Source organism: Orcinus orca, chromosome 11 (genome assembly GCF_937001465.1).
Source record: "Orcinus orca chromosome 11, mOrcOrc1.1, whole genome shotgun sequence".
NCBI classification, from domain to species: Eukaryota; Metazoa; Chordata; class Mammalia; order Artiodactyla; family Delphinidae; genus Orcinus; species Orcinus orca.
The window spans coordinates 51,186,490-51,201,824 of record NC_064569.1 but is presented as its reverse complement, the minus strand read 5'-3'; the positions used below and the strand labels follow the sequence as shown (position 1 = coordinate 51,201,824).

General features: G+C 39.1%; 2 protein-coding genes across 2 annotated transcripts in view; both read right to left on the bottom strand.

Annotated features, from left to right (window-relative positions):
* RASSF3 (Ras association domain family member 3) overlaps positions 1-7,461 on the bottom strand; it is a 151,403-nt gene extending 143,942 nt beyond the window's left edge. Inside the window, exon 1 of the mRNA XM_049693981.1 lies at positions 7,146-7,461. Coding sequence (XP_049549938.1) covers positions 7,146-7,446 — 301 coding nt within the window. The 5' untranslated portion in view covers positions 7,447-7,461. The remainder of the gene's footprint in view (positions 1-7,145) is intronic.
* A 3,811-nt stretch (positions 7,462-11,272) lies between these two features.
* Positions 11,273-15,335, bottom strand: part of TBK1 (TANK binding kinase 1) — a 39,430-nt gene continuing 35,367 nt past the window's right edge. Inside the window, exon 21 of the mRNA XM_004276591.4 lies at positions 11,273-12,052. Within this exon, the coding sequence (XP_004276639.1) occupies positions 12,001-12,052 (52 nt within the window). The 3' untranslated portion in view covers positions 11,273-12,000. The remainder of the gene's footprint in view (positions 12,053-15,335) is intronic.

Genomic DNA, 15,335 nt, shown 5'->3' with positions numbered 1-15,335 from the left:
ACATTCATTTCCAGTTTGAAAGGGCCCAGTGGGTGCCTAGTTAAATAAAGAATTTTTTAAAGGCCTACTCTAAAGCATTTCATTAGGGATTTTCTGAATACAAAATCTGAAATGCCTTTCACGAAGCCTTTTTACAGAAAGCTACTAGATGTTCTCCACTAAAGTGAGGGAGTAAACAAAGAGTGAAGAAGAAATAGGATATGAGAAGTGGGTGATCCAACTCAAGAAAGAGGTAAAGGGAATTCCCAGGATAAAGGCTCAGCCGGGTCTTGAATAAACAACCTGCCCACACTGGCACAAGAGTGCTCTGGGGTAGGGGGTGCTTTGGGGATGTGGAGGTGACAGGCTGTCTAAACTGTCTCATTATATGTAAAATTGTGTTGAAAGGCTGTTGAAAAACATGGGAAGAATCAGAGATAGGTACCAACAAAAAACAGAAAGCAAAAACCCAACCCAAGTAAATTAAAAAACCAAACCAAACCAAACAGCAATTACTAATGAGATAGTGCAAATTAGCTAGGACTGAGGAAGTTAAACTCTCTCCCTATTATTCATCAGTCTGGGAAGATAAACAGATAATGTTAATGTTTCTCCCATACTGCAGCTGTAACAGGTCATAAAGACCCCCAAGAAATCCCCCAAGCCATGCCTATGAGAAGCTTTGCTGATTGAAATATCAGGAAGAATGAAACATCACACTCTTGCTTAGAAAATCTAAGTCACTTTGACCCAGAAAGGCAGCTTTGGTTTCTCATCTAGGTGCACAACTTCAGAGAAGGCTTTTCTGAACATGACATTCCACATTCACCTTAATTTTGTGGTTTCCCAGGAAACAGGAGCCTAGGTCCTCTCTGCAGTCTGGACCTGATGCTGATCCCTTTATACACAGTCTTGCTCTGCACTTACCAAAACACTGCTTGGTTCACATTTGTCCTGAAATCCACCCTTCCCTCCAGTTCTATACCACCTCTATCATTTCTTTGGTGAGACACTCATGATTGCTCTGGTGTGAGGTCTCCCTTGGTGTGGGATTTACAGGTTTGTCTCCAGGAGGCTAAGGCTGATCAATCTAGAACAACCTGGAGGTTTTTGAGATTTGCTGAGACCATTGCTGCTTCGACTGAGAGTAACACGCACCCCTGAGACCCTGGCAGGCTTGTCTGCTGAAGGTCTTTCTCTGATGCATTGGTTTTTCACTGAATCTGCACTCTGATCAGTGTTAGGTTTGTCATTTGTCTCCTGAGATCTGAGGGTTCTAACCAGACCTTGTTATCTTCTGGTGAAACCTGGCTATTAATACCCTCTTGTCTTCTGTCTGCTTGTCCAACATCTTAAACATTGTGTGTCTCTGAGAATGTTCCTTAGCCTCATCTGTGTCTGAGAAATTTGCTTTGGGAGAGAGCTTCTCTTTACGCAGTCCACCTGCCAGGAGGCTACTGATTCTTGGGGCAGCAGTTGGGGCAGCTTCTTAAGGCTGAGGGCTGAGCCACGCAGAAGCAGAATCTTTACCTTTGACCAACAATCAGCCAGTTTCTCATGGGCTTATCTTTCAATAATATAACACAACCTCCTGATATAACTCCACTGAGGACAATTTGGAATTATGGGCCACTTTGAGGAACCTGGACATGAATCATTGTTCCTTTGAGAGACTTTTTTTCTTAAATGAATTTATTTATCTATTTATCTATCTATTTATGGCTGTGTTGGGTTTTCGTTGCTGCGTGCGGGCTTTTCTCTGGTTGTGGTGAGCGGGGGCTACTTTTCGTTGTGGTGTGCAGGCCTCTCATTGCGGTGGCCGCTCGTTGCAGAGCACGGGCTCTAGGCGCGTGGGCTTCAGTAGTTGTGGCTCGCGGGCTCTAGAGCACAGGCTCAGTAGTTGTGGCACACAGGCTTAGTTGCTCCGCGGCATGTTGGATCTTCCCGGGCCAGGGCTTGAACCCGTGTCCCCTGCATTGGCAGGCAGATTCTTAACAACTGTGCCACCACGGAAGTCATGAGAGACGCTTTAGAACACAAGGGGGAGAGTGTTTCATCCGTCTAAAGGAGAGAGAACTTCACTGAATGTGGGAGACTCCCATTCTTTGCTTCCATTTCTCAGAGATGAACAAGTATTGACTTCTCTTTATTAGCGTGGCTTGATAATATTGTTAAGGGCCTGAGTTACTATTTAAACCATCTGTAAAAACTCTTCTTCTGTGTGTGTGCAAATATATTTTGTTCTGCATCTAAACTTTCTCCTCTCTCCTGGCAGAGGGAAGATAAGCAGCTTAATATTTGTGTCAAGCTTCTCCCTCTCGCATATAGTCAGAGAAGAGTTCGCTGTTAGAGTCCACCAAGCACAGACAGGCCTTAGCGATTCTGTGAAGTTGTCTAGTCCATTAGCCTGCCTGTTGCCCTATTGATAGAGAATACATTCTACTAGAAGGTTATACCCTACCCTCTATTCTCCCACCTCCAAGGGGGAGCGTCCTTATCAGGACTCCTCCTCTAACGAGCTATCCTTGAAAGAGCCCTGCAATATTGGGAACAAATGGGATGCTGTCTGGTGAGCAGCTGCCCCTTTTGTCTTCTTCTCCATGGGAGGGAGGTGGTTTTATGTGTATCCCAGTTGTGCTCACATCTGCCTTCTTATATGAAGCAATAGACTTTCACTGGGTCATCAAGTCTCATTGAGCTAACTGCTAAAATCTGGGGTAAAAAGGGGGCAAGAGGGAGAACCCACCTTCAGTGTAAAAAAGTCCCCCCTGGTATTTCCTCTCCCCCAGAGACCCACCTAAAAATAGTTAGGTCTTCTAGATCTGATTTTCTGACCATCCTGAGGGAGAGTTTGGTTGTCTCATGAGACATGATGAAAAGGAATTAAAGAGAAAAAAATTTTTTTTTCAGCCACGCTGTGCAGCTTGTGGGATCTTAGTTCCCTGACCAGGGATTGAACCCATGCCCTTGTCAGCGAAAGCATGGAGTCCTAACCACTGGACCACCAGGGAATTCCCAAGAGAAAATATTTTTAAAAATTAATTAATAGAACAGGCTTTTGTCTCCAAAGAGGTGTCCGGGAAGCAATGTTCAATTGGAGATTTGTAATGATTTGGAAAATGGAATGAAGAGCTGGGCTGTGAAAGCGATTGCTTTGCCGTCAAAATTAAATGACCAGGTTTCCTAATGGGAACACCAAAGTGCCCTGGAGAAAGTTACACATAAAACAAGGTCAATTTCGATGTGTAGGAGCCTAAAATTTAAGGCTCATCCCTACACATGGAGAGTCTAGATATTTAGTTTAAAAAAGAGCATGCATACATTTGGTATGTAAGTTCCTTAAACAGGATTTAACACAAGGTCTCAGATATAATGAAAATTAACAATGCCAGTCCCGTTCCTGCAGATGAATAACACGGTGACCTGCTATTCAACTCCAAGAAAACTCCCACCTCTCTGCTCTTGTCAGCAACCATGTAGCTGATTTTGTCTATATCGCTCCATCTTAGGTTCATGATATTCATGGAACTGGAAGGAAACTTTAAGATCAAGTCTAATCCATACATTTTACAGATGAGAAAGCTCAAGTCAGGGAGATTTAAGTTACTTGCTTAGAGTCACGCAGCTCTTGGTAGCAAAAGCAAGGCCTGACGCCAAAGGCCTGTGCTCTTGCCACTGGACTACCATACACTAGAGCTCTGGATTTTTTCATACACAGCTGCGGTTCTTCAATTCAATTAGAAATGGTTCCAGACCACCGAATGTGGATTTTCTCATACACCTCTCCCCATTTTTTCCCTTCAAGACCACAGATTAGTGACATGCTTAAAATATGTATTGAATTCAGATTTGTTGACTTTCTATATTTCTTCCTAATTCATGCCTTGGTGTAACTTACTGCTTTCTAAGGTGGAGATGAGGAGATAAGAGAAGAAATGAAGGAGAGTGAGCCAAGCTGTGTTAAATTACATGGTGATAAAGCTATTTGGGAGCCTTCACTTCATTAGTGGTATTAAAGTATCAACCACTGGTCTTGTCTTGAGACCATTGAAGTTTTCAAGTGGGATTCATTGGGATAGAGGTACTTAGGGAACCCTTGGCACATTTCTGTGGGAACTTTAGATAACTGTAGGATACTGATGAATGACAGAAAGTTTAATTCCGAAGAGGTGACCAGATGTTGAGCTATCTTTTGTAGGTGGCCGCAATCCATCAATCTACACAGAAGGTTGGAGCAAGGGTCTCCAGGGATTAGCAGATTTCTAAAAGTAAATTCATTCTTTTAGCTCATTCAACTCAAATCCAATACGGCTGTCCTCATAAATCAATTCAGTAAGACAAATAGTTACTAACTGCCCACTATACACAACACTGTATTAAATATTGGAGAAAGAATGATAGTTCTTGCTCTTGAGGAGCTGTAATTCTGTAAGTCATGTATTTTAATAATCTCATTAGAATGGGGTATTCTAATTCTCATTAGAATATCTCAACAAAAGACTTTACTTCATCAGACGGTAAGTAAAAAGATTGTAGGAAACAGGCTCCAAACTAGTAAGAATACCAGCAAGCATTGCTTTGGAAAATAAATGACCAGACTTTCTAGGTACAGATTATCCACCAATGAAGGCTATCTGTAAAATACAGTAGACCCCCTTGTCAGGGAGCAGAGGGGAGATATGTTCCAAGAGCCCCAGTGGATGCCTGAAACCACAGATAGCATGGAACGCTATGTTTTTTCCTATATGTACACACATATGATAAAGTTTAATTTATAAATTAGACATAGTAAGAGGTTAACAATAACTAATAATAAAATAGAACAATTATACTGTAATCAAAATTATGTGAATGGGGTCTCTCTCAAAATATCTTACTGTACCAATTCTTTTTTTTTTTTTTTTTTTTTTTTTGCGATACACGGGCCTCTCACTGTTGTGGCCTCTCCCATTGCAGAGTACAGGCTCCGGATGCGCAGGCTCAGCGGCCATGGTTCACGGGCCCAGCCGCTCCGCGGCATGTGGGATCTTCCCGGACCGGGGCACGAAACCGTGTCCCCTGCATCGGCAGGTGGACTCCCAACCACTGTGCCACCAGGGAAGCCCCAGTGGCTTATCTTGTTGCAGAGCACAGGCTCGAGGCGCGTGGGCTTCAGTAGTTGCAGCACGCGGGCTTAGTTGCTCCGCGGCATGTGGGATCTTCCTGGACCAGGGATCGAACCTGTCTACCCTGCATTGGCAGGCGGATTCTTAACCACTGCACCACCAGGGAAGCCCCTTACTGTACAAATTTAATACCTTTTTTTATCTTAACTAAGCACTTATACACTGTGGCTGTAACTTTCGCAGTTTGAGGTGTGACAGCAAAACTAGCATAAATTTCTTTTTCCTTCTTCACAATTTCAGGGATAGATTTGTTTTTACTGTAGATCTTAGCAACCTCAGCATATATTTTTTCTTATTGAGAACTTTCACTTTTCACTTAAAGGAAGCACTTTACAGCTTCTCTTTGGCATATTCGAATTGTTATCATCACTATTCTTGTACTTTGGGGCTGTTATTAAGTAAAATAAGAGTGACTTGAACACAAACACTGTGATACTGTGATAGTTGATCTGATAACGCAGATGGCTACTGAGTGACTAACAGGTGGGATACACCTGACAAAGGAACGATTCACATCCCAGGTGGAAGGAGCGGGACACTGCAAGATTTCATCATGCTATTCAGAATGGCGCACAATTTAAAACTTATGGATTGTTGGCTTCTGGAATGTTCCATTTAATATTTTTTGACTGAGGTTGACTGCGGGTAACTGAAACCAGAGAAAGCAAAACTGAGGATATGGTGGTGTGGGCTGGGGGAAACTACTGAGTTCAGTGAGGGTTTATATATTCACATCCTCTGATGTTTACAAACCGCAGCACTGTGGAGTGGTAAAAATAGCACTGGACAAATAATCAGATGATTCAGGATAAAGTTCTGGTTCTTCCCATGTAATAGTGTTGGAAGTTAAGATATTTAACCTTTTGGGGGCAGTTTACTCATCTTTAAAATGAAGAGATCAGAGAAGATGATTTTTCTAAGTTCCCTTGAAGCTCTAACATCCCAAATTATGCTATTCTATATATGAGGGATCACACACACACACACACACAACCCCTGAGGGAGTTTTAAACTATTAAGTTAGATAATACATATTTTGATAGTCAAAAAGAAATGAAAGAAAATATCAGTTTAAGGAAAAAGAGATGATTGAAATGTACTAGGCCCTACATTTTGTAGTTTTTAATCAGATACCTTCCTTGGTGAACACAGATCTGTGTTAATTAAAGGAGGCTCTGGTGCTGAGTCATCTATCAAATCATCAGATTATGTTTGATTATCTATCAGACAAGGGATAAATGTTAAGCACTTACATAAGATGCAGAGCTACATGGGTATCAAAAAGCCATAACTATAATTTTAAGTCAGTTGCAAGACGAAACTTGTGAGGAAAGAGAAGGTGCTTACCTTGGTCCAAGGTGGCGTGTCCAGCCCTCCTCCCACGTGCAAAGTAGGAAGGTGAGAGCTGGGCTCTGCAGAAGGTGCATCAGGTACCTTCTTCCCTCAACCCCCTCTCCCCTGACCCTCTCACATTCCAGCCAGGCAGGAATGGACAGAAATGCAGAGCTTTACGCAGCAGCATATTTAAGGTGCTTTAAAATCTTACATTAATGCTTGACTAAGATATGCCGTAGAGACTGACCCAAAGAAATATGAGGTCCATTAACATTTTTAGTTTTCTAGGAAAAGGGGGGGAATGCACTTGATTATTCTTTTCTTGTTTATTCTAAGGTATTTTAATTCCACAAGCAAACTGAGATTCATTGAAAATAAGAGCTATTTTTTAATTTGCTTTTTAAAGCTAAACATTCTCCCTCTCTCTCTAGAAAACTTCTTCGAACCCAAATGCCTAAAAAGCATAAATTGGATTATAAAATGTTCATGGCTTTTAATATCTCACCTTCAAATCGCTTTCTCTTAATTTTCTCTCAGATAACCATGTTAAATAACACGTTTTAAAGGCTTTAAGAGCTTTATTTCTTCCCCCCCTACTTGAGGGAGGCTCCATTTTAGTAACAAAAAAATGTATCTCAAATGAAGCATCAGCCTCAGATAACTTACCTCCACCTTGGCTCCAGAGCAACTTGGATTTCCGATTCTTCGAGCAGGTCAGTGACTTGGGGAACCAGTAAAAGAGCTGGGCTATTCTTCTGAATGTCTTGTTAAAGTCACTTCTTATGGCCATAGCTAGAACTGTAAGTGTTCCAGAACAACACTCCACAGAGAGCACGGATGGGGAAAACACAGTAATACCCACATATGACACTTTAGCTGTGAACTCTTTCAGCCAATATGTCTGGGGACCACCTGTTAGCCCTAAATCCCCTTCCCCTGTCATTCCTTTGGTGTCCTTAGCCCTCATAACTAGAAACTGTATTAATAGATGTTCTTTCTAAAGAAAGAGTTTTAAGCTTCACAAACTCTAACCTAAGGCAACACTTGATAATTTTTAAGTACAGACCCCACCCCTGCCCCACCTCCTCTATAGAAATACAATTACTTTCACAGAGGAGCAAAGTAACCAGTATCCACTAACTCAGCACCCAACAGAATTGTCAATGGCAATTTGTAGGACCTGCTGGTGATTAACACACTGCCTCCTAAAGCCAGAGCCTTGATTCCATTTGTTTTGTACATCTTTTACTGGAAAAATGATATGTATTTTAAACCTTGTCAGGAATCTATCCCAGAAAAAAAGAATTTGACTGATTCTTACAAGTCAAGAAGTGTATAAAAGATTATTTCCAGGATACTTTTTGGTTTTTGACCCTTTGAACACTTCTCCAGACCCTTCTTTAACTTTAGTGTGTGATTTCAGCAGACACCAGCATTTGGCTGCTTGTTCTGCCAGTGGGACTGGGGTTCCCATCATCACCCCTGGAACTACATCTAACAACTGGTCTTTGTGCATTCTGTTTATGTCAAAAGAAATAAACTTACTCAGAGACTAGTCCTTATAAGAGCCTGATGTGATAGTCGGACAGTGCTTTTTTATATGATACACTAAATTTCTGGGGCTGATTTATAGACACACATAAAAGGATATTATCATATTACCAGTTTCCGTTTCCAGGTCAGATGTTTTTGATTTCTGTTCCATTTTCATGAGTTCTTAGAAATATGCCTAGGAGTCTGCTTATAAATGACAAGTGGGGAGAAAGTTCAACTAAAACAATAGTGTAACACTTTCTGATACTTTCATCTTCCTAAAAATAGGATGTGGGCTGGTGGATCCTGCCCAAAACAATAGCGTTAAGACTTCTTTATGTTTTCCTTTCAACAGTGTCTGTCCCAGCACTTCTCAGTTTTGAAAGTTTGAGTAACTATAAATTTTCTGCAGCACTTCCTCAAAAACAAAGCACAATGCGAAAAATGCCCTTCTGAGTGGACTGAAGTCAGAGATAAAAGCTCTGGTTGTGGCTGTGATTCTGAAGGGACAATAAAGTTTAGACATTTCAGTCAAGATTGTCAAGATTGCTTATTCCTACTGATAGTCCCTTTCTTAATTCCAAACAACAAACCTCTTATTTTTAGCACAGAACACCACAAAAAGCAAACTTCATCGCTTAAAAAAATAACAGAAAAACAAACTAAAACATGTTCTGGATAACTTTTTTTTTTTGGATAACTTATTGATGCAGGTATTATATTTTTAAGGAGATATTTTGAGGAAAAGATCTTTTTTTTTTTTAATAGAGACTTCTTTGTTTTGTTTATGTATTTGGTTGCACCAGGTATTAGTTGTGGCAGGTGGCCTCCTTAGTTGTGGCTCACCGGCTCCTTAGTTGTGGCTCCAGGGGTCCTTAGTTGCGGCTTCATGGGTCCTTAGTTGCGGCTTGCCGGCTCCTTAGTTGTGGCATGCATGTGGGATCTAGTTCCCTGACCAGGGATCGAACCCAGGCCCCCTGCATTGGGAGCGTAGAGTCTTATGCACTGCGCCACCAGGGAAGTCCCTGAGGAAAAGATCTTTACATCTAAGAAGAGACACTCTGCTTCGACACAGTGCAACGAGGTCTATAAGCCACTTACACAGTATTTGCTAATTTCCAAAATAATCAAAATGGGACATTTAGAAGATGTGATGGGATTATTTTCCACATTTCTTCCCTAACCTCTAATTCCTTTTTTATTTACTCAAAGATATCCCTTTTTTTTCACATAATTTACGTTCACTTATTTCATTTTTGATTATTCCTTCTGCTGTTAGACCTATAATCTCTTTTTTACATTAAGAGTTAAATCCTACCTCACACCTGTCAGAATGGCTATCATCAAAAAGAACACAAATAACAAATGTTGGTGAGGATGCAGAGAAAAGGGAACCCTTGTACACTGTTGGTGGGAGTGCAAATTGATGCAGCCACTTTGGAAAACTAAAAACAGAACTAAAAGTAGAAGTACCATATGACCCAGCAACCCACTCCTGGGTATATATCCGAAAAAAACGAAAACACTAATTTGAAAAGATACATGCACCCCAATGCTCAGAGCAGCATTATTTACAATTGCCAAGATACAGAAGCAACCTGTGTCAACTGACAGATGAATGGATAAAGAAGATATGGTATGTGTGTGTGTGTGTGTATATATATATATATATATAATGGAATAGTACTCGGCCATAAAAAAAAACACGAAATTTTACCATTTGCAACAATGTGGATGGACTTAGAGGGTATCATGCTAACTGAAAGAAGTCAGACAGAGAAAGACAAATACAGTATGATATCACTTTTATGTGGAATCTAAAAAATACAACAAATTAGTAAATACAGTAAAAAAGAAACAGACTCACAGATAGAACAAACTAGTGATTACCAGTGGGGAAAGGGAAGCAGGGAGGGGCAAGATAGGGGTGGGGGATTAAGAGGTATAAACTACTATGTATCAAATAAGCTACAAGGATATACTGTATAACACAAGGAATATACAATATTTTATAACAACTGTAAATGGAGTATAACCTTTAAAAATTGTGAATCACTATATCGTACACCTGTAACTTATATAATATTTTACAGCAACTTTATATCAATTAAAAAAGAAGAGACAGTATCAAAAAAAAAGAGTTAAATCCATTAACTCTTCTACTTGTTACATATAATATTTTTAATCCCTGTCTTTTGGAAATATATCCCAATATTGAAAAAAAAAGCTAGTAAACTAGAGATGCAACTTATTTTAAAGCTAATTTCACTTACATAGTAACTCTGAAAATTTGGTTAGCAGACCAATGTCACCATGTATTTACTGACATAAGGTGTTTTGAATGAGGATGCATACTTCAGGGTAAAATACTGAAAGCAAGAGTGCTTGATTTACATGTTGCTGTAATGGGGAATAGAACAGTTAGTCTTAATTAATACTAGTGTGGGACAGAATTGTGCTTACCAGTATAACTTACACATATACAATCCCCACAGCAAGGGTTTGTTTACTGGTATTCTTTTCTAGAGGTGCTTAAATAAAAACGAAATCTGCAAATATATTAACTGATTACATAATTTAAGTAAAATTTTACCTAGTGTTCAGTGATATAAACATTTAAACTACACAATTAGACACTGATGTTAGATGGTCAAATAGAAAATTAAACTTAAAAGGGATTAAATACCCCCTTGCCCCATACCCTCTCAGACTAAACAGTTTTTGACAGGGGATAACTGTATTTATAAAAGTAACGTCATTGACCCATGCATTTATTTTTATAATGTATACATGTGACACTTAAAATTCCCTACTACAATGATGCATCAATTTGAGATTTCAAATGACATCCTAATCCGTTTTCAGTTTTCCAATGTTCATGACAGCCAAATTTATTTACTACCTAGGACATGATCTCTTTATGATATACAGGTTGTACATGATCATACTTCAGTCATCTAAGTCAGAAACCAAACTAAAACCAAATCCTTCTTGGGCAAAATAATTTCTCATTGAGCACAATCCTTTAGTCTAGAACTCTGTGTATATTTTTCAAAGAGAAGGCTCCTTCTGGATTTGTATAGCATACATTTATGAATTTACGAAAGAACTTCTACTAAACTTGGAATCAGTGGGTTTAGAAGAGTCACAAAATTGCCCCTCGTGTAATTTCTGAGGATAATTTACCATTACCACCCATATTATTTTTCAAAAGATAACTTTTGTTTCTCAAACTGTTGTACACAGAAAAATACAAACTCTTTACATTACAATTGAGAAATTTATTGATACTTCTTCATAAAGTAGTAAGCAGAATTAAAGTAAAGAAGAAATATACAGCTTAAAACAGTTGAAATGGTCCTAAAATTTTTATGACAATTATACATTTATGGCCAAAATAAAAATGAACAGTTTTTAATAATTAAATCACTTCAAAAATTTTGCTCAATAATTTACCTGAAATTAAACAGATACAAGGATAACTAGGATAATGCCACTTTATCCTTCTCAAAAAAACTGGGATCCTAGTAAAACAGTGGTTCGGTTCTGCTCCCCACTCACAAAAGCTACCTCTCCATTCTATCACTTATAAACGTGTTAACAATCAGCCTTTACTGATTTGTAAGGATGCCAATTTTGGTTCCACTTAAAAATGTTTCCAGTAGGCAGTCAGAGATATATGACTTAGCTGGCCTTACTCAGAAGAGTCGAGGATCAGTAAGTATCTCAACGTATCGGTCATGGCTTTCTTCTCAGTGCTCACTGAGGTCAAATGTCCTCATATAATTATAAATGTTAAAAAGTAAAATTACATCTTAGCAGCCAAAAATTTATATATTTTTTATATATTTACAGTATTGTACATATTTACAAGACCACATCCAATAGTGAAATGTAAAAACAAGAGACCACCTACAGAGGCATTCATTTAATGCCCCAACATTATTTTCTTGTGCAAACTGAAACTTGCCTCAAACTTCTTATAAAGCTATAGACAGTCAACATTGCGAAGGCCACCATCCATGGTTAAAGAGCCAAACCTAAAACACAAAAGAAAAAAGGCGATCTCAAAAGAGTCATTTATTTGGCCTCCAACATTTTAAGGAAGAATATCAAATACTTTTCAGAGGAATAAACTATTATTTTTAAAGAGTTAACCAACTATAATTTGCTCTATTTCTTACTGAAACACAGTGCCACTATCATAAATATGTGAAAAAATACAACTCAGTGGCTTGGGAAGACTTCTTAAGAGAAAATGGGGGAGTAATGTAATCTAGAAAGTGTTAGAAAGAGCTGGATAATTTCTTTTGGTGGGGTGGGATTTATAAGCAAAGATGTGGAGTTGGGAGTCAGGGACAGTAAGGAATGGAATCTTGCTAAAACAGAATGTTACTTGGAGGAACAGTATAAAATAAAGTTGGGTGATTAGGCTGGGGCCAGACTATTATATTCTTTTAATTCAAGTATGAATTTAGACTTGACTTTTTAGGTAATAGGAATTTAGAAATTTTTGAGCCAAGGGAGTGGTATGATTAGATCAGTATTTGGGAATATTACTTTGGCTGTAAAACCCATGACAGATGGGAAGAACTGGTTAGGGAAATAGGTAGTAGATTATTATCATGGCTCACAAGGTAGGGGGAAAGGAGATCTAAATGAGGTTGATGAGGGGGAACACAGAAACGTTTGAAGGAAGATTACCAAACTTGATGAAAGGGAGTAAATAAGAGTGAGTGTCTAAAATAATTTATGGGGACTTCCCTGGTGGCACAGTGGTTAAGAATCTGCCTGCCAACGCACGGGTTTGATCCCGGTCTGGGAAGATCCCACATGCTGCAGAGCAACTAAGCCCATGCGTCACAACTACTGAGCCTGTGCTCTAAAGTCCGCGAGCCACAACTACAGAGCCCGCATGCCTAGAGCCTGTGCTCTGCAACAAGAGAAGCCACGGCAATGAGAAGCCTGCGCACCGCAATGAAGAGTAGCCCCCACTTGCCGCAACTAGAGACAGCCCATGCAGCAATGAAGACCCAACGCAGCCAAAAATAAATAAATAAATTCATTAAAAAAATAAATAATAAAATAATTTATGTTCATGGTAGGAGGAGAAAGGGGAAGAAGATGAGTAAATTACAGGGGAGACTGAGTTGGGAAGGATGATGTTAAGTGATTTTAGATACAAAAAAATCTGAAGTGATAGATATCCATATGGAGACAGAGCACAAGACCTGGCTTCTATTACTAGTTCTGGCACAAATCCTTAAGTGGTCATTTAACATTTAAGTTATGATTCTGCCATGTCTGATTACCCATGTATTGTCAAGCCTGCAAATAAAACATGACTTATTGGACATGCTTTGGGAAGTGGGGATTTTATTCCACAAAACATGTGATTCAATATAAAATTTTGTTAAAACATATTTTAATAGTCTTTTCTACTTGCTAATCTTTAGCCTTTCAGAATAAATTTAGGATTTAGCTAAAGTTGTGAAGAAACTATAAACTGCATAAATTTATAAAAAGTTATAAAGAGTTAGATAATTACTATGTAGATGCTATAAACCAATAGGAAACCAATAGAAAACCAATAGGAAAAATACTTTAAAACCTAATAGGCAATTCACAGAAAAAAAATTGAATAAACCTATAAAAAGATGTTTGACATCACTATTAACCAAAGATATGCAAATTAAAACAAGATTAAAACAAGATGTTGGTTTCTACTAAACAAATTGGCAAACATCTAAAAAACTGATAACATTCAGTGTTGACAATGGGACTGTAACAAGCCTTTTAGAGAACAAACTAACAACGCCTATCAAAATTCAAATGTGCAGGGTCTTCCGTGGTGGCAGGGTGGTTAAGAATCCGCCTGCCAATGCAGGGAACACAGGTTTGAGCCCTGGTCTGGGAAGATCCCACGTGCTGCGGAGCAACTAAGTCCATGCACCACAACTACTGAGCCTGCATGCCACAACTACTGAAGCCCATGTGCCTAGAGCCTGTGCTCCAAAAGAGAAGCCATCACAATGAGAAGCCTGTGCACCGCAATGAAGAGTAGCCCCCACCCACTGAAACTAGAGAAAGCCCGTGAGCAGCAACAAAGATCCAATGCAGCCATAAATAAATAAATAAATAAATTTATATATATATAAAAAAATTTCAAATGTGCATACCCTTTGACCCAACAACTCCACATCTAGAAACATCAAGAAGTCAACCTTTCAAATATTCTTACACAAGCACATGAAGGTATATATACAAGTATGTTCACTGAAGCATGTTTTGTAACTGTGAAAAATTAGAAACAACTTAAATGCCCAACAAATAGGGATGCACAAATTGATATGGCAGATCCATAAACTAGGATATCAGGCAGCTGCTGAAAATGAGAAAAATAGAGCTATATGTATGGATATGAAATAGTACCCTTGATATACAGCCTTAAGTGAAAAAAGTGAGACTAAACTAGTATGAACAGAATGATTCCATTCTTATAAAACACACATGCACAACAAACTATTAATACTGATCACTTCTGTGGGAGTGGGGAGGTATGAGAAAGAGGAGGCGGGGTCTTTTATTTCAATTTTTACAATTATATATTGTTTAAACATTTTTTTACCAATTCATTAAATTCATTTAAAAAAATCGATAATACTATAGAAGCACCTGATAACTTTCTGCATGTAGCTCAAATATCATGTGATTTCCTGACATTTAATCTTTCCAAGCCTTATGAACATGTTTGGTCGTTTATTTGAGAGAACAGGGCTAGTGGGGAGATAGGAGGCTGGGTTCCAGCTCCAGTTCATCTTTTCAGCTATGAACGTCAACACCTGTGGAACATGGACAAGGACTATCTGCTGTGCCCTGGAATGCAAGGCTGGAATGCACGCTTAGTGAGGCCATGCAGCGTGAAAGTGCCCTTCAAGTGTACAAAACACCACATAAATGTGAAATCCTTGTGTTAATATCTTGCAGGTGAGAGGACCTGTGGAGAAGCACCTAAGGGCTGGAAAGAGAAGGCTTCTATTCATGGGCCAAATAGGACTTAACTTCTCTGAGGAACCCAGACAAGGAAACAGCCACCAAAGTGGCTTTATTGGCTCTGTACATTTTCCAACTCTCTTTCTCCTTGATCTATTAGGACTCTGGAGATAAGCAGACACTCAGCTCCTCAAAGAACTCCATGAACAGATGGTGCTCACGTGCAAGGAGGGGTTCAGAGGGCTCTGAGTTACATAGCACTGATCAGAGTGCTGGCATCTCCTAAGCAACTCTGAATCCAGAATTGAAAATGATAATTCTTATGAGAAA